Source organism: Chrysochloris asiatica, unplaced genomic scaffold, assembly GCF_000296735.1.
Source record: "Chrysochloris asiatica unplaced genomic scaffold, ChrAsi1.0 scaffold00432, whole genome shotgun sequence".
Lineage (NCBI taxonomy): Eukaryota > Metazoa > Chordata > Mammalia > Afrosoricida > Chrysochloridae > Chrysochloris > Chrysochloris asiatica.
Genome location: NW_006408950.1, coordinates 68,313 through 95,854, shown reverse-complemented (window position 1 = coordinate 95,854; position 27,542 = coordinate 68,313). Strand labels below are relative to the sequence as shown.

The 27,542-nt window shown below is 36.2% G+C and overlaps 1 protein-coding gene across 1 annotated transcript in view; it reads left to right on the top strand.

The window, feature by feature from the left end:
- The window catches only part of INTS6 (integrator complex subunit 6), a 140,401-nt gene that overhangs the window by 101,885 nt on the left and 10,974 nt on the right, over window positions 1–27,542 (top strand). The window contains exons 6-14 of the mRNA XM_006876936.1: window positions 8,431–8,556; window positions 10,193–10,347; window positions 13,493–13,645; window positions 13,781–13,913; window positions 14,784–14,878; window positions 19,638–19,748; window positions 21,826–22,041; window positions 24,912–25,038; window positions 25,827–25,969. Coding sequence (XP_006876998.1) covers window positions 8,431–8,556; window positions 10,193–10,347; window positions 13,493–13,645; window positions 13,781–13,913; window positions 14,784–14,878; window positions 19,638–19,748; window positions 21,826–22,041; window positions 24,912–25,038; window positions 25,827–25,969 — 1,259 coding nt within the window. The remainder of the gene's footprint in view (window positions 1–8,430; window positions 8,557–10,192; window positions 10,348–13,492; window positions 13,646–13,780; window positions 13,914–14,783; window positions 14,879–19,637; window positions 19,749–21,825; window positions 22,042–24,911; window positions 25,039–25,826; window positions 25,970–27,542) is intronic.

Sequence of the window (27,542 nt, the reverse complement as noted above, 5' to 3'; positions counted from 1 at the left end):
ATTTCTTGCTTCTGCCACAAATTCCCCCAGCTGTGAGCCTTCCAATCTTCTAAGTATTCCTTTATATGTGGTTCAGAGTTCTGGGACCATCCCCTGAGCCTGCTTTTCGGATATTCTTTGTTGTTGTTGGCAGAGCTCTCTGCTATACCTCTACCTGATGCGCCATCTTATGTGTTCTCCCTCCCCACAAACTTTTTGAAGCTCCTTGTATTTCACCTATAACTGCCAATCCAACCCATATTTTGTTGTATTTTCTATTGCTTTTACAATAAGATTATTTTACAATTGCATACCGTAATTGCCATTTTAATCAGTTTTCTTAAGCTTTTCTTTAACAAATATTAACGTTTTATTTATTTCTTGAAGTTTATAATCTTGATTTGAGTATTTTATTGTTGTTAAGTGACATTGAGTCGATTCCAACCCATATCGACCCCGTATAGGGTTTCCGAGGAGTAGTTGGTGAGTTTGAGCCCCCGGCTTTTCAGTTCAAATGGCTTTGCAGTGTGGTGCATTAACCCACAGCTCCACATCAGGACTACTGATTTGAGTACAGTGGGTTATTAATTATTATTAATGTGGTAATTAACATTATGCCACATAATGTTCTAGATTCTGGGAATACAGCAGTATAATAGACGTAATTTGGATTTTTTGGACTGGATGACAAAATAATCATGTGACATGAATAAATCGTATTTATTACTTTAAAGATTACTAACACCCTCGGAAACCCTGTACAGGGTCGCTATGAGTCGGTTCCGACTCCACGGCACATAACAACAACAACAATCACCATGAAGGACTTCTGGTGTGACTGTAAGATAAGCATCGGTCATCGAACCAAAGGTTGGCGGTTCACGCTCACCAGCTGCTCCTCAAAAACCCTGTACAGGGCTTCTGTAAGTCAGAACTAAATCAGTGGCACTTAACAACAACAATTACTATGAAGAAAGTAGTCTAAGGGACATAGAGTAACTTGAGAAGAATGAGTATTTTAGGGATGTCATCTGTGGAGGGTGACTTTTAAGCAGGTACTTTAATAGTGGACTTAACCACATGAAGACCTGACAAGGACAAGTGGAGAGAAGGGACAAAGGGATGTGTTCTAGGGAGAAGAAATAAGTAAAAAGTTTTATATATCTGGGAGCAACAAGAAGACTGAAGTTACTGGAGGAGGAGGAAGAAGAGGTAGTCATGGACCAATATTAAATGGTCATGTGGGCCAAAATTAATATTCTTTATTTTCTAAGTGTGATGGGAAGCCATTGGAGGACTTTTAATAGGAGGAAACTAACTGATTTCTGTTTCTGAAAGATGACTTTGGTTGCTTAGGTGAAATATACTGTATAGCAGCAAGACTTGAGGGGAAGAAGGATCAGTGTGATTCCCACATGATTTCATTGACCTGAGCAACTGGAGATGAACTGAGAATAGTGTACTGGAGAGAAGCAAGTTTTGGGGAAGTTAAGAGATGACAGTAAATGAAAAAGTGCTTATGACATCCATGTTGGTGTCAATACTGACAAAGGAGCATTTAATAAAAATGTTTTGAAGACTTATAGATTAAATAAATTTAACTTTCTTGGCATCTGTAAGTACTGCTGCCCAACATAGATTTCTATGTTTCTCCATTTTACTGAAATGCTAATCTAGAAGTAGACTTCTGTGGGCTCTACTTAACAGAAAGGTAGCTAGCTGCTTGACTTGCTGATGTGTGTTAATATACTTCTTACAGATATAAATAGTGATCCCAGAAAGCTTATGCTTCAATATTGAGTCATGCATTCAGTACAAAATGTCATCTCATTTCTGTATGAATTTTGACATAGAGAATAAGTAAGCAAAAGAGAAACATTACCTAGAATACAGACTGACTTTGTAAGAATAGCAGAAATTACTTATTTCTTTTTAAGTTTCAAAGGAATAAATGGATATTTTTTATAGTCAATTGATGATACAGCTTAGGGAAGTAGAGAGAATTGCCACAACTGTGCACTCTGTAACATTTTTATGTTTTAATGACATCTTGGGAAAATGTTTACATATATGCCACTGAACCTGTATATAATTTTCTAAATACTTTGTGTATTAAGATGGCAGTTTCTTTTGTATATGTTTTATGTACTAATAAGCTTGGCTTTGTATACTCTTTCAATATTGTTTTCAAATTAGTATCTTGATTTCTAGGGGATAAAAGTATTCCTGGAATAAGGTTTCTAATGCTTCTTAAGGGTTTGAAACTTGGCTGCACCGGGCTACCTTTGAATAAGTTAGTTAACTGCTCTCCTCCTTTGTAAAATGGAAAAATAATCCCATACAGTGTTGCTAGGATAAAATTAATTAATATGATAAACTTATTAGAACAGTGCCTTACACATAATGTTGTTGTTGTTGTTGTTAAGTGCTATCGAGTTGGTTCTGACCCATAGCGAACCCTGTACAGGGTTTCCAAGTCTGCAAATCTTTATAGGAGCAGAAAGCCTCATCTTTCTCCCGCGGAGTGGCTGGTAGTTTCGAACTGCTGATCTTAAGGTTCGCAGCCTGATTCGTAATCACTATGCTACCAGAGCTCCTTTTACACATAATGTTGTTGTTATGTGCCATCGAGTCGGTTCCGACCCATAGCGACACTGAACAGGGTTTCTGAGGCTGTAAATCTTTATGGGAGCAGAAAGCCTCGTCTTTCTCTCGTGGAACCACTGTAATAATAGAGAGTAATAATTATTATTATGATCATCCTTACATTATACAGTTAAACTGTTACAGGATACTTGTTTTTCTAAGTAAAGCTGATTTTGAGTTTTTGAATGAATCATTACTACTTACTATTCCCATTTTTGAGTAGCCTTTAGCAGATTTGTTGTTGTTATGTGCAGTGGAGTCGGTTCTGACTCAAAGCAACCCTGTACAGTGTTTCCAAGGCTGTAAATCTTTCCGGGAGCAGAAAGCTTCATCTTTCTCCCGTGGGACAGCTGGTAGTTTCGAACTGCTGACCATGAGATTAGCAGCCCGATTCATAGCCACTATACTAGAGCTTTAGGCAGATTATATCTCCTAAATTGATGATGAATAACTTGATAAGTCAAATATAATGGTATAACCTGTGTTCTGAAATAACTGATTTAATTTGTAAAAGGTTAGGACTTTTTCATATTGAACTAATTTAAAATATTGCAAGATATTTCACTAAAATTGAATTTTAGTTGTCTAACTTTTCTATGTTGTCTAGATCAGAACTGTATAATAGAAATACAATGCAAGCTACATATATAATTTTAAAAAATTTCTAGTACATGGATTATACGTTGGGCTGCTAACCATAAAGTCAGTAGTTCTAATCCACTAGTGGCTCTAAGGGGGAAAGATAAGGCTTCCTATTCCCATCAAGTTTTACGACTCAGAAACCCTATATGGGTCTCTGTGAGTCAGAACCGAATCTATAGCACACAACTACTACTACCACCAGTAACCACAGTAAAAAGAAAAAGAAACAGGTGAAATTAATATTTTATTTAAACCAGTAGGTACAAATATTTTGATAGGGAATTGATAGTGTAAAATATAAAGTCTTTAAAATCTGTGGTATATATTTTACACTTACTGTATATCTCAGTTGAAATTAGGCATCATTCAAGTTCTCAGTAATAATAATTGAGTAGAAGCAGTATTAGACAGCACAGATGAAGATATTTTTGTTTAAAATCCCTGTATTAGAGAGTTTTAGCTTAAAAGCAAAAAAAAAAAAAAGTACTCTAGGTTAAAATATGTAAATAGGGAATTCATTTAAAACAGACAGTTCCCAAGTTAAGCCAGTGGAAATGCAGAAAAGCATGATACTGTCATTTCTTCAAAATTTCAAAATATCTGATAAGTCTAGGGCAAGATGGAGGAGTAAGCAGACTCACTGAGCCGACCCTCTACAATAAAAACATGTGTTGTTGTTAGGTACCATCTACTTGGTTCCACTCATAGTGACCTGACCCTTTGTGCAACAGAACAAACAACTGTGCAGTCCTACACCATCCTCACAATTGAGTCTATTGTTGCTGCCATTGTGCCAATCCATTTTGTTGGGAGTCTTCCTCTAATTTTGTTGACCTTCCATTTTACTAAGCATAATGTCATCCAGGGATCTGATCTGTCTCTTCTGATAATGTGTCCGAAGTATGAGAAACAAAGTCTGGCCATTCTTGCTTCTAAGGAGCATTTGGGCTGCACTTCTTCTATGACAAATTTGTTTGCTCTTCTGACAGTTCATGGTATTTTCAATATTCTTGTCCAACATCATAAATCAAATGTATTAATTATTCCATGGTCTTCCTTATTCACTGTCCAACTTTCACATGCCTGTGAAGCGATTGAATATACCATGGCTCCAGTCAGGTGCACCTTAGTCCTTAATTCATCAAATCTATTCTTGAGATGGTCTCTAAATTCAGGTGGGATATATTAAAGGTCATATTTTGACTCTCTTGGACTTCTTTTAATTTTCTTCAGCTTCAGCCTGAACTTGCATATGAGCAGTTGATAATCTGTTCAATAGTCTGCCTTGGCCTTGTTTTGGCAATGATATTGGGCTTTTTCCACTGTCTTTTCCTACAGATGTAGTCAGTTTGGTTCCTGTGTATTGCATCTGGTAAAGTCCAGGTGTATAATCACCTTTTATGTTAAAAAAGGTATTTACAGTGTTTATTTGGTTTTATAAAATTCTGTCTTATTATCACTATCATTTCTGTCACCAAGGCCATATTTCCAGCTACCGATCCTTCTTGTTTGTTTCCAGCTTTTGCATTCCAATCACCAGTGATTGTCACTGCATCTTAATTGCATATTTGATCAATTTCAGACTGAAGAAGTTGATAGAATTCTTAGTGGTTGATGCATATATTTGAAAAATAGTGATATTGATTGGTATTGCTTATATGTGTATGGATATTATACTATCATAGACTGCATTGTACTTCAAGATAGATTTTGAAATATTCTTTTTATATGATAGAATGCCATTCCTCTAAGATTTGTCATTCATGGTGTAGAAAACCAGATGATTTTGTGATTCAAAATGACCAGCCCATTTCAGCTCAGTAATAGCTAGGATATCTGTCTTTACTTACTCCATTTCATTTTTGACAGCTTCCAATGTTTCTAGAATCGTACTTCGTTACATTTCATGTTCTTATTATTAGTGGATGTGTGCAGCTGTTTTTCCTCATTTTGGTTTGTGCCCCATTAGCAAATGAAGGTCCCAAAAGTTTTATACCATGTGCGTCAGCATGGTCAACTCTACTTTGCGGAGGCAGCTTTTCCCCAGTCATAAGGGCCTTCCTGCAGGGCTCATCTTCCAGCCCTATATCTCACAGTCTCTTGGTGCTATTCATAATGTTTTCGTCTTATAGCACTATATCTGACAGTGTTCCACTGCTATTCATAAGGTTTTCAGTGGCTAAACAGTCAAAAGTAGTCGCCTCTCTTTTTTCGTAGTCTGTCTTAGTCTGGAATCTCTGCTGAAACCTGCCCTACCATGGGTGACCCTGCTGGTATGTATTTAAAATACCAGTGGCATGACTTCTATCATCATAATATCACGCAAGCCACCATAGTACAACAAACTGACAGACAAGTGGTGGATGTCCGGAGAGACCCAGTAAAACAGATACAGATAGTGATCCTAGAACCTTGAACATCAGGGGATAGGACAGAGAGGTGGATTGAGTGCCAGCTGGAAGAGGAAGCTGAAAAAGAACAGTGAGAGAAGAAAACTGGTTGGACTGTGGGCTGATGAGTCACAGTACGGCAGTCCTGGTGTGGTGCTGTAGGATAAGCACAGGACTGCAAGGTCGATGGTTCAAACTCCCCAGCCGTTCCTCAGTAACCCTATACAGGGTCACTATGCGTTGGACCTGACTGGACGGCACTTAACAACAATTGAAACAAGAGGTCTGTGGGCATCACACGTAGCTAGAGGTTGGTGGCAGAGGGGTGCAATTCTCTCTTATTCCTGTGCCCTTCTGGTAGCCGTGCCCTGGCTTGGCTAGTTCCAGGCATCGCCAACCCAGCAGCCAGAACAGAGGCACCCTTTCCTGTGCAGACTCTGTTCTGTAGGTTTGGGCACCTGACATAACACCCTTGCTTCTGGAGCTGTGTGAACCCACTCTGAATTATGATAAACAAGCAGTGAACAGAGAACTGTGTTCACACTTCTTGTCTCCACCATGTCCTCTAGGAGACAGGTGGTCAGTACATGAGAATATACCAGTTCATCAATTAAATAAAAATGTTATTGTTAAGTGCGGTTGAATCGGTTCTGACTTATACTGACCCTGTGTACGGTTTCCAAGGTTATAAATCTTTGCAGGAGCAAAAAAGCATCGATACAACAGTGTCTCAGAGAAAACAGGCAATTTTAACTGACATAAACAAGACAGAGTACCTCAAACATGAGGCCATACTACAGAATCAGAAAATACAATAGTAGAAATTATATCGGAACTATCAGATAAGGAATTTAAAAGAAAGCTAATTAGACAACTTCAATAGCTTCTGAGAAAGATAAGGAAAACTTCAGATGAAATCAAGAATAACAGACAAAACTATATAAAAATTCAGAAAAAAACTAACAAAATAATTGAAAAAATTAGAATCATACAAAAACAGCAACTAGAAAGTTACTAGAAAGTAACACAGAGATTTCAGAAATAGATAATAGGCAACTAAATAGATAATAGGCAAAGAAACAATTGAATCTGTGGAAAGCAGAATTAGCTGAGATTGAAAAAATCTCTTAATATTCATCAGCTGGTAGGATCAGCACTGGACTTTGAGCTACAAGGTCAAAAGTTCAAACCCACCAACTGATCCTCAGAAACCCAATATAGGGTTTATTATTATGAGTTAGAAGTGACTGGACAGCACTTATAATAATAATAACATTTATCTGCTAGAGGAAAGAATCAGAAAAAAAAAGACAGAAACAAACTAAAAAAATCCAAAGAAAGCCTAAGACTTATTTGGGACACTATCAAAAAGCATAACTTACATATGATAGGAATTCCAGGACAGTAAGAAACAACAACCAAAAAAACCCATAAAGAAATTATCCAGGTGTTTTTGGACAAAAACCTCCCTAGCACAGTAAAAGACAAGAAGATAGCCATTCAAAAAAGTGAGACAACTCTCAACAGGATATAGAACCCAAAAGAAAAAACACTAAGAGTCAAACTTTTCAAAACGCAAGGCAGGAAAAGACTACTGAGAGCAGCTCAGGAAAAATAAAGTTACTTCCAAAGGAGAACTAGTAAGACCAAACTGTGATTTCTCAGCAGAAAGCTTGCAAGGAAGAAGAAAATGGAATGACATATATAAAACTCCGAAGGAAAAAAAAAAAAAAATTACCAACCAAGAACTATATACCTAACAAAACTGTCTATCAAATATGATGGTGAAATTAGGTTATTTTCAGACAAACAAATTTTTTAAAATTTATAAAAACCAGACCAACCTTACAAAAAATATTCAAGGGAGTTCTTTGGACAGAAAACCAAAAACAGCAGACAACAACCTGAAATTACTGTGTATGACAACAATCACCTAGACTTTTAACCAGATGTAGAAGTATGCAAAGTAAAACTGAAAATGCAGAATCAGAGGTACAATTTCAATAACAACAAAACCATGAAGTAAAAAGAGACAATAATGCAGTTATAGAACTTCCAAATAGGAAATCAGGTTTTAAGAAAATAAATTAAAATATCCCTAGAAACTAGGCTAAGCCTTGCTTCCAGGACTTGCCCAACCCTTGCCCTTAGCACTAATCCTAGTCCTAACCCTAATAATAAATGAAGTGTTAGGCTCAGCACTGTTTCATTCTGTTGTGCATATGGTCGCTGTAAGTCAGAACCAACTTGATTGCATCTAACAATGTCTAACCTAGACCTAACTATAACCCTTAGTCCTCATCCCTTACTACCTGCCCCCTCAAAATAAAATATTCAATAATTGCCATTCCGTTATTATTGAGTATTCCTTATGTATTTTGGTGACAGTACTTTTGCTAAGTAGAAGTAAGATTTTAAGGGAAAGTTATTTGATTCAGTGTGTTTGCATATCTATAAAAGATAAGATACATGAATAACATTTGGGAATAGTGTTATACCTTTGTAGAATATATGATTTTTCCCCTCTTGTGATTTGTACATACCAAGATTTTTATGTCCTATAATTAGAAGAAAGAATTAACATTACATGTTCTCATAAAGTGGAATTGTTGGTTGTTTGATATGGAAATAGCTATTTTTGTTCTTTTTTCATAAGATAATCAAATTTACCATAAACTTATGTTTATTAGTTTTATAACCTCACCATGGTTCTTTCTTGCTCTAAAGGAAGGCATTCCTTCAACTAACTAGTTTTATTCTTTGTTTATTTCAGGCCGTTCATATTCTGTATGTTCTCCAAGAATGCTTAATCAGTGTCTGGAGTCCTTGGTGCAAAAGGTGCAAAGTGGGGTGGTAATAAACTTTGAGAAAGCAGGACCAGACCCTTCTCCTGTGGAAGGTATTATTATTGTACTTGTACACATTCTAAATTTACTTTATCAATTGCTCAAGTAGAACTGAAAATTATGATTTGGCCAGTTTGGGTGACAAAACCTGCTATTGGTATGAGGGTATGATGGAAAGCTTAAACAGGGAAGTCAAAGTCAACTAGTTCATCAATACATTTTATTTATATTAATGATTATCCATCCCCTACAATTTTAATACAAGCTAAAAACCTATTTTATAGATAAGCATCCTCATATTTTCTTTTTAGTACTGTACCATTGCCTCTCTCCAATATATATGCTCCTTTGTGTCCATTAATTCACAGTGTTTATTTAATTCACTGGCTATAATGTTCATAAGGAGTCCTGGTGTGGCGCTGTGGGTTAATGCACTGGACTGTAAAGTCAGTTTGAACCTTAAGGTCAGTGGTTCAAACTCACCAGCCATTCCTTGGAAACCCTATACAGGGTTGCTATGAGTTGGAACTGACTCAACGGCATTCATCAACACCAAGGATCTAACTGATCAGAACCAAACAGCTTTTGCAGATCCAAAAATTGGAGACTAGCTTTTTGCGACTAAGCTTGATGTCAGCGAAGTCCTGTCAAGCTTTAGTCTCAGTTTCTGTGATCACAGTTTATTTATATTATACAGAGGGTATAAATAATTGTAGCTGTCCCTGTCTTTGGATTTCCCAAAATGTTGGTGGTCTGAGCCCATCCAGAAGTGCCTCAGCTAACAGGCCTGGTACTCTACTTCCAAAAGGTCACATTTCCCCCTAGAAAACCTTTTGTTGCAGTTCTTCTTTGCCTTCATGAAGTTTCTGTGAGTTGTAATCAACATATGAAGAGTTAGATTAGAACTGGAACTTCTAGGACTCTGCCATGAACGTAATTATTTTGAGAATTAGAAAGTTATTAATGATACTTGGGAGAAGTATGCCACTAGAATACATACTATAGAAGGGTAATAAGAAAGAATGGGATTATGAAGAAGGAGCAGAAATGATAAGACTATATAAATTGCCTTATTAATTTTGGTTTTAATAAACCAAATTTGTTAGACATGGAATGTATAGATTTTATTTTAGTGCTTGACTTGCAGTTAGGCACTATAAGTCAGTGTTTCCTGAATTTTAGCTAGAATTATTTGTATGAAAGAATTATTTTAATCTAGGTTGGCATATACAGTTTTTATTTTTGAGGAACTACTAGGGTTTAGTTAAAATTATTTTTAAGAAATATTCTTTTAGCAGTACTAGCATTTATTGTGTGATTGATGCTGTGTTTTGGTACTGATCACATGACAAGGAAGAAGGCAAAAATTGGATGCTTGTCCTTAACACTTATTAAACAAACATTTATTGCAAAGAACATGTTCCCATTGGATGTGCAAAAGATGATTCAACTGGTGAACTGATAGTTGGAATTTGTAGAATTTATTGCCTTGTGAATTTTAATCTAATTTAAATGTTAATCAGTAATGATAGTATTTTATCATTGGAAAAAATAGGAAAATCCTTAAATGAACAAGTGTTATGGTATTTTTATTAATTTGGGTAATAATAGTTATAATTTAACTTTTTTTTTTTTCTCCCAAATTGTAAATTGCTTGTTTGTTTTTTGGTCTTGATTTATTTGCTGTAGATGGGCAGCCAGATGTGTCAAGACCTTTTGGATCTCAGCCTTGGCATAGTTGTCACAAGCTCATATATGTCAGACCAAATCCTAAAACTGGGGTTCCTATAGGTCATTGGCCTGTTCCGGAATCATTTTGGCCAGATCAGAATTCCCCAACACTAGTAAGTATCAGATACTATGGCTGTAGTAGTAATCATTTAGTTGCGTTTTGGATTAGTTTTGAGTACTATTGTCAGCTAAAGGTATATATCATTTAGATTGGATTAAACAGATGATCCAAGTGCTGTGATAAGCTATTACTTGTTTATAAAATAATAGAAAAGAGGCCTCTGTTTCTTTTATCATCCTCACGTTTTTATTAGTTACATTTGCATATAGAATCACAAATGTAGCAAGATTTTGTCTTTGGACTCTCAACATAATGTGACATGAAGGCACAATTTAGAATTTAAATGAAAACTTGAAAGTAATTCTGATAGTTTGCCTGCAGTATTTTAGTCCTAGAGACTCATGTTGATATGCATGCTTACACAAATTATATAAGTCAGTATCTTTTCAATCTTGGTATCATAAAATTTTTCCGATGAGTATTTTTTCTTGTATCTGAGGACATCAGGGATATTTTGTGTGAAAGCATGACAATGATTCTCTTTGATAATTGCCCTTAGAAGATAAGAATTGTATTTCAAAGATCATTAAGCAGTCTTTAGTGATGTTTCATGGAACAATCATTTTTGAAACCTTTTATCCTTAGCTATTCAGGGTAATTTTTCCTTTAGTCTATACAAAGTCTGTAAAGTTATGTTTCCCGTATTCACTAGAGATTTAATGAAGTAGAACACCAAAATGGGGTAGCATGGTGGCTCTGTATAATAAGCTCTGAACTACAAACCACAGGATCAGTGGTTCAAGTCTACCATGCTTAACCCTCTTGAAGCTCACCATTTTATGGCTGGTCAGACATGTTAAAACATTGGGGTGTGGCACTATAGGATAAGCACTGGACTACTAACTGCATGACTGTTGGTTCAAACCCATCAGCAGTTCCTCAGAGACCCTGTACTTGGTCGCTGTGAGTTAGATCCAACTCAATGACGCTTAACAACAACATGTTAACTCTAATAAGATGGTGCAGCCCAGGGGAGATGGTACCCAGCTTCCTGTTAATGTGTTTGAGATAACAATGTGAGAAAGAGTGTCAGGGAAAGAAAGAGGTCTCTTAACGGTTGATGCTTGCCAATTCATCCTTTGTTTGCAAAATGTGCAAGAAAGGAAATAATAGAGCAATCCAAGGATAAGATGCAACATGGGGGCATCAAAGATTGATGACCTATTTGGGTAACTGAAGATTTACATGATTGGAGTACAGGGTCCATATGATATGGTAAACTAAAAGACAGATAGGGACAAGATCTTCAAGGATCTTTGCATATAATATTAAGTGAATCTCAACTGGAGTTTTAAGCAATTGGAAACTACTTGTACTAAATAATTTTCAGGTAGAGAAAGTATGTGATTATGTTTATATTCCATAAAAATAATGTGGGAGTGGTATGACCGTAGTTCAGATTGGATGAGAACTAATTAATAGGAAAACTAATTAAAAAGTGGTTTTACTAGTTTAGCTTGTTAAGAAATAATGGATGCTTGATTTTTAAAATGGTAAATAGATTTCTCAGACACACACATTTTCAGAAAGGTGAGAATTTAGTATTGAGAGAAGGAAACTACTATTGAGCACCTCTCATGTGTTATGTGTTATGTGTTCTGTTAAGTGTCTTAGAATTTGTGGTATCATTTTATCTAGGTCTTTGAGATACCTTACTATGAAAGATGTAGAAAGATGTATGGTGGGGAGGAGTAGCTAGGATAACATCCAGTTTTCTAGAACAGATCAGATTTTGCAGTTTGGAAGAGAAATAATGAATTGCACATAATGTTTAAGGGTTCGCTTAGAAGATTCAGCTTATGTCTTCAGTAGGCAATTGGATACATGAAAGAAATGAGAAATCTGGTCCCAACATAGTAGGCTTGGGAGTCACTCGCCTGTAGATTGTAACTGGGCCTTTTATAGTGAAAGTTTAAATGATTTCTTCTTAGCTCATATTTGCTTCACAATTGCTCAGATATCTTAAGAAGGAAACCACTAAGAAGTAAATAAAAGAATATTTTATGCTTTTTTATACCTCTAGAACAAGGGCCTACAGGGTAGAATGCACATATTACAGGAGTAACCACAAAACACAATCCACTAGCATAGGGAAGAAAGCATTAGAACTTCTGGCTTATCTTTTTATCCTATTTTAATATTTTTGTATATGTTTTATACACTACATTAATAATCAGTGTTTGTTGATCTTAAGTGCTGTCAAGTCAGTACCAACTCATAGCCACTCTGTATAGCGTTTCTGAGGTTGTAAATCTTTACAGGAACAGAAAGCCTCATTGTTCTTCCAAGGAGAATCTGGTGGACTTGAACCACTGACCTTGTAGTTTGCAGTCCAGTACTTATCCTACCAAGCGACTGTGCTCCCCAAATCTTTGTATATATGTGCTAAATTGAGCCCTGGTGGCAAAATGTTAAGCATGAAGCTGCTAACCAAAATGTTCAAACTTAGCAGTTACTCAAGAGAAAGATGAAGGCAGTCTACCTCAGTAAAGATTTACAGTCTTGGAAACCCTCCAAGGAGGTTCTACTCTGTCCTTTACAGTCCCCTTTGAGTTGAAATCGGCCTGATGATATTAGTTTTGGGGTTTATGTCCTGATCTGTTACATATTATATCACTTTATACTGATCAAGGTGTATGATCAATTTGGAAGATTCTGAAGTATAGGAAGTCCTAATGTGGTGCTGTAGCATAAGCACTGGACTGCTAGCTACAAAGTCAACAGTTTAAACCCACCAGCCACTCCTCAGAAACCCTATACAATGTTGCTATGAGCTGGGACTGACTGAGTACTCAAGAACAATGTATACAAGTAATTAAAATTGCATTGAATGAGGACTTATAGAAGTTTCTATTTATTATTTCTCAAATATACATATTGAAGAGTACTTATTCTAAAATTTTCCTTTTTACTTATTTGGTAATTTTTATCTTAAGACAAGATTTTAATTTTTTATATATTTAAAAATTCTTATTATAAATATTAAATAATTTAAGCATTAGAAAGTATGTTCTTTCATCAAATGGTGCTTTGGGGAGTGACTAACAGTACTGAGTATAGTTTGATAGTGAGGGATACTTTCAATGAATTTGTTCCTGGTTTTTGTGTAGATAGTAATAATAAGACTCTTCCTCTAGCCACCTCGTACATCTCATCCTGTAGTGAAGTTTTCCTGTACAGATTGTGAACCAATGGTTATCGACAAATTGCCTTTTGACAAATATGAGTTGGAACCTTCACCACTGACTCAGTTTATCCTGGAAAGGAAATCTCCTCAAACATGTTGGCAGGTAAGCTGAACAAATTACAGTGGTTTAAGAATTTAAGTTAGATATTGCTTAAAACGTTAAATTGAACCAGTGGTTTATATTAACATACTGTAAAGGTTATTAAATCCAAAGTTTTAACAACTCCTTTTTAAATAGGTATATGTGAGCAATAGTGCAAAGTATAGTGAACTTGGTCATCCTTTTGGTTACTTGAAAGCCAGCACAGCACTGAACTGTGTCAACTTATTTGTGATGCCTTACAATTATCCAGTCCTTCTTCCCCTTTTAGGTAAGTCATTCCTGTCACGTTTTCTGTGCTTCAGCATCAAAAACAGTTTTCTAAAAACAAACTTTGGGAACAGCTTTATTTAATGTATATATCTTCTGGTATTAATGAAAATGCTTTTTAATTCTTGACACTGTTAAGATTTTCTAAAGAAATCTTAAAACTGCTTGTTTATATTTGTGGCAAACTGAAAGTTGGTGTCCAAACACTTTTTATTTTACAAATTAATCATGATAATGTATTTTTAAGCTTTAAATGAAATATTTTAATTTTTCTCCAGTTTAAGTAGTTAGAATTGGTAATGCAGACTGTTTTGTTAAACATATATTTTGTAAAATAGCAACATTTGAAGGTATTTTCTTTCAAAGGATTTATACTTCAAATTTCACTTGGATTTTAAAAAAACAATCTGTCTCAAAATCATATAAAAGTTTAATATTAGTCTCTAAGTATTATCTGGCTATAATTTTTTGAGGACTACTGTTGGAGAAGATGTCTTTCCTTTCCTCCATGGAATCACATCAGATTTTAAAGTTGTATTAAAAAATCAGTATGTACATTTTATAGAAAATGTACTTGCTTTATTCTGTTTTCTAATCTGTTTTGTATTCAGCTGTAGACAGGATATGATTTTTTTTCTTGTGTATTTTCTTTTTGTTTTATTATTACATATAATTTTAGACCATAATTGGTCTAAATTTTGTTTTTAAAAATCATATTACTAAGAGAAAACCTCAGTACCAGAATTTTTTCTGCTTTTAATTTTGTTAAAGCTTATAACAAATAATAAAGCACAGACTTTAAAAATAAAACTTTTTTGACTTGATTTTTATGTATAAAACGGTGAGTGATGGTACTTTTGTATATTCTTAGATGATTTGTTTAAAGTACATAAAGCAAAACCAACATTGAAATGGAGACAGTCATTTGAAAGTTACTTGAAGACAATGCCTCCCTACTATCTTGGGGTAAGAATATTATTAGAGATAAAATAGAACTGTTATATAAAATTTTATTTTATGTTTATAATTTACTCTGTTGTTGTTATATGCCATGGATTTGGTTCTGACTCAGGGTTTCTGAAGCTTTAAATCTTCCTGGGAACAGAAAGCCTTGTCTTTCTCCCATGGAGCTGGTGGGCTTGAACCAATACTGACCTTATGGTTCGCAGTACTATAGAGCTACTATGTTGTTATTGTTGTTAAGTGCTATCAAATCGGTTCTGACCCACAATGACCCTGTGTAGGGTTTCTGAGGAGCAGCTTGTGAGCTTGAACTGCTGACTTTACAGTTCAAATGGCTTTGCAGTCTGGCGCATTAACCCACAGTACCACACCAGGACTCCATTTGTGTATATGTTGTTGTTAAGTACCATGGAGTCAGTTCCGACTCATAATGACCCTGTACAGGGTTTCCAAGGCTGTAAATCTTTACTGGAGCAGAAAGCCTCATCTTTCTCCCGTGGATGGCTGGTAGTTTCAAACAGCTGACCTCGAGGTTAGCAGCTTGATTGGTAACCACTGCTTATAGATGATCATTATATCAGTGCAGATATAAAGATAAAGTTATGTTTCAGTGATTTATAGAATAACAGTAATGATGGTGGTGGTGATACTGATAGTAAACATTTATATAATGCTTACCATATGCCAGGAGTCTTCGTGTGGTGCTGTAGGATAAGCACTGATCTGCTAACTGCAAAGTCAGTGGTTGAAATCCACCAGCCACTCCTTGGAAACTATACAGAGTCACCATGCATCAGAACCAACTTGAAGCACTTAATAATAACATAGGCCAACTACTGACCCAAGAACTTTACGTGTGTTAACTTTTAAAAAATTCATATAGTAACTTTATGAGGTTAGAAACTTTTTGCTCATGTTTCACAGACAAAGAAACTTAGGCAGACCCACTGCCATTGAATTGATTCCAACTCAGAGTGCAGACATGGAGAGCTGCTGGTCGGTTTTAACACCTAACCCACAGCGCCACCAGGGCATTAAAATGTAAAGAAATTGGTCTAAAGCTAATATGAGGGGACTTAAAAAAACAAAATAAAACAAAAAAACCATTTCCATTATCTTTAAGTTCCAATTTTCTGTTAACTTTTAGAAGTTCCCTCACATATACGGGGTTCTGAAATTCAGTCCAAGGCAATTTGGCTATAGTGTTTAGTCTCTTATCCTTGAATGTTATACTACTTTTTATAAAATCATGATTTTATAATTGTTTATCTTTACTGTTAAGTTCTGTGGAGTCGATTGCAACTCATAGCAACCCTGTATAGGGTTTCTGAGGAGTGGCTGATGAGCTTGAACCGTCGACCTTGCTGTTCAAACCGACCTTACAGTCCAATGCATTAACCCACAGTACCACACCAGGACTCTCTTTAAAGGGGACAAAATGGTTTTTGTAGCATTATTTACCAAATTGCTAGAAACCCCTTTTATGTAGACAAATACATAATCTTATAGACCCATATACTTACAGAAAATCTGATTACTCAAAAACTACTATACCTTGGTAAGGAGGCCTGGTGGGTTAAGATGCTGGGCTGCCAACCAAAAAGTTTGCTGTTTGAAACAGTCCACTGCTCTGTGGGAGAAGGAGAGCGCAGTCTGCTCTCATGAAGATTGACAGCCCTCGGAACCCTGTGAGCGGTTTTACTCTGCTCTGTATGGTCACTGTGAGGTGGAAGGTTGGGTTTCTTTCTTTTTTTGCTTTTCCTTTTTCTGTAAGTTGGTAGATAAGACTATAAATAATACACACATTATTATCTCTGGTAGCATAATAGTTACAAATCAGGCTGCTAACCTTAAGGTCAGAAGTTCAAAACTACCAGCTGTTCCGTGAGAGAAAGATCAGGAAACCATGTACAGGGTCACTAGGAGTCGGAACTGACTCCACAGCACATAACCACTACCACCATCACCACCAATTTAGGAAAAATAACTTCTCGACAAAAAGACCATTGTTAAGAGCACTTTTAAACACATTACTTTTAATCTAGGCATATTATAGCATTTCACTGTAACTAATTTTTCAAACTAGTCCCTAATGAAACCAAAAGAAAACAAAAATTCTCACCACGGGACCAGTAAATAACATCATGATAAATGGAGAAAAGATTAAAGTTGTCAAAGACTTCATTTTGCTTGGATTCACAATCAACACTTATAGAAATAATAGTCAAGAAATTAAGAAATCTTGTGTAGGTAGATCTGCTTCATCTTTAATGTATTCAAGAGCAAAGATGTCAGTTTGAGGAAGGTGTGCCTGGTCCAAGCCATGGTATTTCAGTAACCTCACATGAGTGTGAAAGTTGGACAGTGAATACAGAAGACTGTAGAAAAATTGATGCATTTGAGTTATGGTGTTGAAGAAGAATATTGAAAGTACCATGGACTGCCAAAAGAACAAACAAATCTGTGTTGGAAGAAGTACAGTCAGAATGCACTTTAGAAGCCAGGATGGAAAGATTTTGCCTCTTATACTTTGGACAGTTGGTCAGGAGGGACCAGCCCCTGGAGAAGGACATCATGCTTGGTAAAGTGGAGGGTTGGCAAAAAAGAGGAAGGTCTCTAACAAGATGAATTGGCATAGTTGCAGCAGCAATGGACTCAAGCGTAACAGTTTGTGAGGACTGGGCAGTATTTTGTTCCGTTGTGCTATTGTTAGGAACCTAACAATGACACCTGACAACAGCAACATTGACCTTTTTATTGTTTGGTTGAAGGGTTACTGAAGGCCTTGAGGACTTCTGGTGTGGCACTGTAGGATCAGCACTGGACTGTGAACCACAAGGTCTCCAGTTCAAACCCATCAGCTACTCCTTGGAAAATCTATACTATACATGGTTGCTATGAGTCCAAACTGACTCAGTGGCACTTAACAACAATAACAACAACAACATCTGACTAGTAAGCCTGGTCTTTTTTGTGATTTTAAGTTTTGTTGCATATTTTTCATCCGTTTTTCTTTCTAATGTGATCCCTTGTAGAAATCAGTAGTGGTAGCAAGGCACCATTTAGTTCTGGTCTCAGCCTCGTGGAAGCTGAAGTGTTAGTGGTCCATTTTCCCTTAGACTAATTGTTTCCCTGAGTCTTTGATTTTCTTCATTCTTCTTTACTCCGGAAGAGAGATATCAATAGTTGCATCTTAGATGGCTGCTCAGGAATTTTTAAGACCCCAGTTGTTGTTGTTAAGTACTCTCTAGTCATTTCTGACTCATAGTGACCCTGTATAGGCTTTCCAAGGAGTGGCTGGTGAGCTTGAACCACCGACCTTGAGGTTCAGAAAACAACCTTGCGGTCCAGTGCATTATCCTGCAGCACCACACCAGGACTCAACAATATAGGATGTACAGAATTGTCTTTGTGGACTATGTTGTGCTAATTGACCATGTTGTACTATTGTTCTTAGTCCCCAGGTCCAGCAACTAATTCCAAGGTTTGGTTATGTCTAAGAAGTTTCTATAACATTGCCCCCTGTTGTTGCTGTTAAGTGCTGTCAAGTCATTTCTGACTAACAGCAACCCTGTATAGGGTTTCTGAGGCCATAAATCTTTGTAGGAGCAGAAAGTCTCATCTTTCTTCCACAGAGCTACTGGTGTGCTCAAACTGCCGACCTTGTAGTTTGAAGTCCATTATTTACCCTTCTGAACCAGCATACTCCCTTGCACCCCTCCCCACCATATTTTGCTATATTTCTGGATACATTTACAATAGGTAAATAAATGCACATGTAGAAATAATCTTCTGTCACACATACATGCATCCATTCATGGGGACAGTTCCGTTCTCAGTCCTATACCTCTTCATCTTCCCATCCCTCTGTCACTTGTCAAATTGTGTTGTAGCGTCACACCTAGAAGTATGCAACCTCTGTTGCTGTTAACACATGCACTTGTAATTGTTCATTTTTTTCTTCTCAGTATTTTTGCCACAGATGTTTTTTCTGGGTTTGTATGTTTCAGCTAATGGTAATAATAGTAATTATTAACACCTACTGAATGCATCCAGTGAACAGATACTTTTATAAGTGCTTTGTATGTATTATTAGCTCATTTTGTTCCATGATAACGTTATGAGATGAAGGTACTGTTATTAGCCTGTTACATGGATTAGAAACAGAGGTTATGTAACCTGAGTGGTAGAGCCACAACCCACCCAGTTTCTCAAGGTAGAAATCTTAGATTTGTCTTTTCCTCCTCCCTCCTACTAGCAGTCAAATCCACCTCTCCAATATATCAGCTGTCCATTTCATCCAAATTTAGTGTTTACAGAGTATTGGTCTTCACTCTTTTTGTTTGTGCTATTAGTTTAGCCTCTTATTCTTTTAAATTCTATTTCAAACTGCTTTTTCTGTCACTGACAAACATTTTGGTGAAATACAAATATGATTACACGCCTTTAGAGAATGCTGCTGTTGCTTAGTGCTGTTGAGGCATTTCTGACTCATGAAGAATCTACACAGGGTTTCTCGGGCTTTAAATCTTCAAGGGAGCTGCAAGCTTCATCTTTCTCCTGCGGACAGGTTGGCAGGCTCCAACAGTGGACCTTGTGGTTTGCAGACTAGTGCTTATCATATGGAGCCACCGTGCTCTGTTATTGAGGATAAAGAAGGGGAAATCTTTTTGGAGAAATTTTTAAAACTGACTTTTTAAAACAAGTAGCCATAAATTTTTAACAAGCTTAATATTGAATGGTGTTTCCTTTGTTCCTGTAGCCCTTGAAGAAAGCTGTTAGAATGATGGGAGCACCTAACCTAATAGCAGACAGTATGGAATATGGACTTAGTTACAGTGTCATTTCATACCTCAAGAAACTGAGTCAACAGGTAATACCAAGAAATAGGGTGAGCTTTTGAGTCATTTGAATGGTTTTTGCTAAGACGATTAACAAGCCAGATGCTAGTTCTTTAATGGATCAGATGGTGTTCTATTACATTAATATATTTTAAAGCACATATATCATACATAGACATAATTCTGTCTCAGGTACATGATGTGCTATGTTTTGAAATGTTACTTTAGTTTTAAAGCTCATAATTCTTAATTTATTAAAATGGTATTGTTAACTTGGTCTTAGAGTTTCTATATGTGAACATTGTTTTGTTTTGAGAAATTTATATTAGAGGTTTATTTTTCTTAGAAAAAAATAGTTGTTTCTTTTGCTTTGTGTATTAAAATCTGAAGAATTATCTTTCAAAATGGGAATTTCTCTTGAAAAGCTTTTGTAAAAACACTGGATTTTGCCTTTCTGGCTATGAATCATATAAATAGTACATTATAAGCAGTTTTTGTACACTTTAACTGAATTCAGATTATTAATGTCTTACAAAGTACGTTATTCTTCTAGTGCTTTCCACCTCTATAACTTAACTACTTATCAAACTAAAAACTGTACATTTAAGATTTAATGTTTCAAAAAGAAAACAACAAAAACTACTTATCAAAATACAGGAAGAGAAATATGCTATTTGCTTTCAACTGAAAATACCACCACTTTTTGCCAAGCCTGTGTCAGTTTGTTGTTTGTGTTGTTAAGTGCCATTGAGTCGGTTCTGACCCATAGTGACCCTGTGTGGGGTTTCTGAGGAGTTTCTGGTGAGCTTGAACTGCTGACCTTACAGTTCAAGCCAACTTTGCAGTCCATTGCATTAACCCACAGCGCCACATAGCGTAGTGGTTATGAGTTGGGTTGCTAACCTCAAGCTCAGCAGTTCGAAACTGCCAGCTGTTCTGCGGGAATAAAGTGAGGTTTTCTGTTCCCATAAAGATTTACAGCCTCAGAAACCCTATGCAGAGCAGCTATGGTCGGAACTGACTGTATAGCATATAACCAACTACCGATGACAGTTTAGTTATGTACTAGTAGCAGTATCTTTAAGTAAATAACAATATGATTATTTTTTCCAAATTTTTTGCCTCTGAATTGGGGATATACATTTTCATTTAGAACATATTTATATTTCCTGGTTTAAGTGTTTTTGCTAACTACCATCAAATGAATTCTGACTCATAGCAACCCAATGTGACAGACTAGACCCTGCCCCAAAGGGCTTCTAAGCTGTAATCTTTACAGAGGATGATCCCTGGTAGTGCAGTGGGTTAAGCCTTGGAATGCTAACAAAAAGTTTAGCGGTTTATACCTACTAGCCACTCCATGGGAGAAAGTTAGACATTCTACTTCCAGAAACCTCAGAAACCTCTGGAACAGTTCTACTCTCGACTCATTGTCAATGGGTTAGTCTTGAGTGAAGTCACTTGTCAGCCTGGGGAGCCACTGGGTGGCTCCCCAGTGACTTTTGGGTTGCAACTGAGCGCTTAGTCATTGCATCACTTGGCTCCTTGATTTAAGTGTAGTTTTAATAAGTAAATAACAATTGATGAAATTGTGTTTGTTTGCTGTGTCCCAAAGTTTAGAGTTATAATAAACTAAAATCATAAGATATTACTGTTTAAAAGTGTTTTTACATACTCATGTGTTTACATACTCAGACACACAACAGTCATTTTCCTGTGCTGCACTAGTTTCTGGTGGGTTTAATTCTGGGAGGCCAGGGCATGATGACACGGTCTACAGTTTCTTCACATACATCCGTGTGACCTACTGCACTCTCAAACCAGTTTAAGAATGTAACCCTGCCATCTCTCATTTAAGCATTCCTATTATAGCTTTATATAAAAAGGGTTATCTGTTGTGTGACTTCTTTCCTCTGTAATTTCTGCTGTAATTAAATAACTGTTTACTTGGGACAAAGTACTTGGCACAAACTATGTTACTTGAGTTTTTAATGTTTTATATCCTTTTAACATAATTGTATTAAAGTATCAAAAATCCGAAGTGATTATTATTATCTGATTTAACATTTTAAATTATTTCAAGACAACCCTTGTTTATTTTTAATTCAGGCCAAAATAGAATCTGATCGAGTTATTGGATCCGTAGGCAAAAAAGTAGTACAGGAAACTGGAATTAAAGTAAGAAGTCGGTCCCATGGTTTATCAATGGCCTATAGGAAAGACTTTCAACAACTGCTCCAGGGAATTTCAGAGGATGTTCCTCATAGACTGCTGGACCTTAATATGAAGGAGTATACCGGGTTCCAGGTTGCTTTGCTGAATAAGGTAATAATCATATGAATTCAGTGTGCTGTTGAATAAATCATTCTTTCTGTTAACTGATATTTCATTTGTGAGAATTTTAAGTAGTTACATACCTCTGCAGCATAGTTGATCATTGTATTGTTATTGAATCACTAAATTTTAGAATTTAAACAAATACTGTATATGGTGAGCGGATGGAGGGATGGATGATGAAGACTAACCCATTCGTTTTTTAGATGAAAATACAGAGATTTGCTGTGGTAGCATAGTGGTTATGAGTCAGGCTGCTACCTCAAGGTCAGCAGTTCGAAACTACTAGTCGTTCCGTGGAATAAAGATGAGGCTTTCTGCTCCTGTAAAGATTTGCAGCCTCAGAAACCCTGTGCAGGGTTGCTGTGAGCCGGAACCAACTCTACAGCACATCATCACCACCACCACCAGAGATTTGCTTAAAGTTACACAACTGATAATAGGGTTCAGCCACTATGGTTTAACTGTAGCATGGTACTTAATATTAATGACTGTGGGGGCAGCATGTTCTTATCCTAAGATACCTTATGAATGCTCATTATTAGGAAGATTTTCATCCCAGCACACTTTTTGAAGAAATGGACAAGGTGATTTTAAAATTTACACGTAAATGAAAATGCCCCAGAATAGCTAAAACAATTTTGGAAATGAGAATAAAGTAGAGAGCTTATACTCTCTGATTGCAAAACTATAAAAGTACTGTGATTAAACACAATGTGGTGCTGATAGAAGGATAAATGTATAGATTTGTTGTTGTTATGTGCTGTCAAGTTGATTCCGACCCATAGCGACTATGTATAGCGTTTCCAAGGAGCAGCTGGTGAGCTTGAACCGCTGACCTTGCAGTTCAGACTACTTTGCAGTCTGATGCATTAGCCCACAGTGCTATAGCAGGACTTCAAATGTATAGATTGTTGTTGTTAGGTGCCATTGAGTCAGTACTGACTCATAGCAACTCAGTATATGGTTTCCGAGGAACGACTGGTGAGTTTGAACCTCTGATCTTGGGGTTCAAATCAATCTTGCAGTCCTGCACTTATCCTACAGTGACACACCAGATGTCCAAACATAGAGATTAGTAGAACAGAAACACTCAGTCCCTCACACATATGGTCAGTTTTAAACAAAGGTGCCAAAATAATTCAGTGAATGAAAAAACCGCCTTGTCAACATCAACAAATCAAACTACAACAATTGCTATCCATGTGCAAAATAATGAACCTTGCTCCTTTTACTTCATATTACATGAAGTGATCTTGGCATAAAATGTAAGAACTAAGGCTATGAAACGTCTAGAAGAAAACATAAAATCTTAGTGACTGGAACATACCAAATATTCATTTGTAAAATACAACACAGAATATAAACACAGAAAAGTAAGTAAATTAAACTTTATGAAGAAATTTTGCTCTTAAAGCAATGAACAGGCAAGTTACAGGGCAAGAGAAAAGCACATAGCGAATTAAAGAACTGCCTATCAAAGATTTAAAGCACTTACACAACTTAAGAAGACAACCTGATTTTAAAACAATGGCTGGAATGTTTGAACAGATATTTCACTAAAGGAGATATGCAGATGACACATGCTTTTGTTTGTGTGTCAAGTCAGTTCTGAATCAAAGGGACTCTGTATAGGGTTTCCTAGCGTGGCTGGCAAGTTTGAACTGCCAACCTTGTGTTTACCAGGCCAATGCTGATCCTACAGCACAAACCACACATAGGCAATGCTCAACATCATTAGCCATCAGGTAAATACAAATTAAAATCATAATGAAATACCACTTCACATTTGAAATTGTTGTTAAGTGCCATTGAGTCATTTCTGACTCATAATGACACTGTATAAAGTTTCTGAGAAGAGGCTGGTGAGTTTGAACTGCTAACCTTGTGGTTAAAACTGACTTTGTGGTCCAGTGCTTAACCCTATGGCACCACACAAGGTCACATCTGCTAGAATAGGTATACTTGAAAAGACTGGAAAAATAGTTGGCAGTTTCTTAAATACAACCCAACCAACAATTCTGCTTGTAGGCATTTATCCAAGAGAAATGAAAATATAAGCCCACTAATGTTCATAGTCGGACTGCTGGTGTGGCCCTGTAGGATCAACACTAGACTGCAAACCACAAGGTTGGCAGTTCAAACCCACCAGCTGCACCTCAGAAACCCGATACAGGGTCACTATGCGTCGGAAATGACTCACCAGCACTTAACAGCAACAATTGTTCATAGCTGTTCATTAATAGCCCTAAAGTAGAAACAGTTCAGGTGATTGGATAAAGAAGATCGGATACATCCTTCTAATGGAATACCATTCTGCAATAAAAATAGGATGAATATCAAACACATCATGCTAAGTGAAGAATACAGATGTAAAAGATGGAATAAGGGGCCTTCCAAAAAGTTTGGAAAAATTCTATCACATTTTGAGTCCATTTTTCTAAGAGCTTTTTGAAGCACCTTTGTATAGTGTAAAATTCTATTTATGAATGGAATATAGAGAGAGAGGTGAGTAGTTGCCTATGGATGGGAGTGGGAATTCACTATAAATGGGTACAAGGAACTAGATTTCTAGGGTTATGGAAAGTTTTAAACTTGGATTGTGGTCATTGTTTCATAGCTCTAAATTGTTAACACTTTTCAAACTATATACTTAAAATGATTTTATGTATGTAAATTTACTTCAGAGGTTTTTCTTTAAAACCTTAAGTCTTTAAAATATAGAAATTGATTTTATAAGATAATTATATTTCTCTTAACTATATAACTTTGTATGTATTGTTTCTAAAACTATATTCAGGTTAGAGATTTTAGAATTCTATATTTGAAATTTTTTTTTTTTTTAAATGCTTCAATAATAGGATTTGAAACCACAGACATTTAGAAATGCTTATGACATACCAAGACGGAATCTTTTGGATCACTTAACAAGAATGAGATCCAATCTTTTGAAGACCACCCGGAAATTTCTTAAAGGACAAGATGAAGGTTGGATAATGATGTTAATATTAGCATTTCTTTTGCATTTTATAATTCTTCTCTTTATAGTATGAAAAAATGGATATGGTAATTAAATTTTAAAGAATTACTATAATAGTATAACAGTCTGTTTGTAAATCTAGATAGATGAAGTGAAAAGTGAGTCATTTTATGTTTCTCTGCCTTTCTCTCTGCCATCACTGTTGCCCTACATTCTATTCCCAGAGGAAAACTTTGGTTTCCTGTTTTGCTTTCCTTATGTATTTCATACTCAGACACACAAGCAGTCATTTTCCTGTGCTGCACTAGTGTCTGGTGGGTTTAACTTTGGGAGGCCAGGGCATGATGACACGGTCTACAGTTTCTTCACATACATCCATGGGACCTACTGCACATCAAGCCAGTTTTAGAATGTAACTCTGCATCTCCCATTTAAGCATTCCTATTAAATCTTTCTGTTAAAAGGGTGAGCTTTTTGTAAATTCTGCTGTAATAATTATTTACTTGGGACAAAGTAAAAAGACTTGCATTTTCATGGTAAGCCATGAAAATTAACTACAGTAATTTTGTTTTATGTGGAAAATGAAATCAATGTTCCTAATTTGATTTAAACAATTATAAGTTTTTATGTCACATATTTATAATTGCAGCCAACTCATTTAGAATATGTAATAAGGGAATGCTTCCTAGAGTAGCATACCAGGTAGTATTTGTACATGAGAAGATATTAGTCGATAACCAGATATGGGTATAGTTTTAATGAGGCTAACTTTTGTTGTTGTATTCTGTTTGCAAAGATCAAGTGCATAGTGTTCCCATAGCACAAATGGGGAATTACCAAGAATACCTCAAGCAAGTACCTTCTCCACTAAGAGAACTTGATCCTGATCAGCCTCGAAGGTTGCATACATTTGGCAATCCCTTTAAGCTGGATAAAAAGGTAATTTTATAAAGTATTCCATTACATGATTCTTTTGTGCTAGGCATGCTGGACTTAATAGAATTCAAAATACTATGTTTTGTTTTTAATTGTAATTTGGGTAAATGTTTACAGAGCAAAGTAACTCTTCATTTAACAGTTCATACACATTTTGTTTGGGGATATTGATTGTAATTCTCCCAATGTACTATCACTATTCCCACTTCCTCTCTACGTTTACCATTTCCCTTCAGCCTTCTTTCACATCCCTTCTTGTTGTTTGAGCTTTGTTGTTGTGAAGTGCCATTGAGTCTGTTCTGACTCTTAGTGACCCGGGATAGGGTTTCCGAGGAGTGGCTGGTGCGTTTGAACCACCAACCTTGTGGCTAGCAGTTCATTACTTTTCCTACAGCCCCACACCAGGACTTCTGCCTGGAAATATATGTCACCTTTTTGATGTCAATAGCTTGATTTTTCTGAGGAGTGAGTACCTTGCTGGTATGATTATTCACCTTTTAGGCCTATTGTTTGACTAAAAGCTGAGGTACATGCAAGGCCATAATCTCAGGGTTCCACCTGTCTCTGTCAGAGTAGTAAAACTGTCATCTCATCAATCATGTAACTAGTAATACATGAAGAAAAGAGCCTGTATTTCTCTCTATAGTATAGTAAGTAAAAAAAAATATTGCTACAAAATCAAAGAAACCTTTATTATACAAAACTATCAAAATATGAAGCTGTTGTTTCTCAACAGATCCTCATCTAGGTCTATGCATTTCTAGATGGTGTTTCCATTTCCCTGAAAAAATCTGTGCTGTTTGACCTAGATCACATCAAAACAGCAATGTTGGCATCCTCAGGGGACTCAAATTATGTTCATTTACATGTTCTTTGAGTTTGGAAACAACAAGAACTCTGAAAAGGCTGAATGGGATAAGGTTTCCCAATGAAATTCCCATAGGACAGCCCTTGCTACTCTTGAAGAATGAGCAAGTGCATTGTCATGATGGAAAACAATTCCTTGGCACAGCTTTCCTGGCTTTATTTTTCACCAATGTAGTTATCCATTTTCTTAAAGTTTCTTCCTAGAAAAGCTTGTGTGATCGTCCTGTGTCCTTAGAGAAAATGTGTCACAAATTTCCCTTGTGATCCCAAAACATAGTCACCATAACGTTTTGAACTAACCTCTGTGCCTTGAGTTTAACTGGCCCAGCAGATTTCCTTGGAAGCCACTACTTGGATTCAATATTATTTTTCTGAAGGCACCTTATCAAGACTAAGAAATGTGTATTACTGAGACAACTTGTCTGCACCCATCCACTGATCTCAGAGACATGTTGTTTTGGAGTGTTTGTGTTTGAACTGGAATCCTAGTAGCAATACTTTTTTACTTATATTTACAGCTTCAGTTCCTTTTTTTTATATGATGGCCAGTATGTTTTTATACTTTTCTTTTGTAAAAAAGTACTTAACTTAGCATGAAATTTACAGTAACCTCATTTATCTTTTATTTAGACCATCATAACTTAAAACTTTGTCTTTATTCTCTCAATTTTCTAGTTGTTTCTTGACATTCTTGCATGTTGACTCTTGT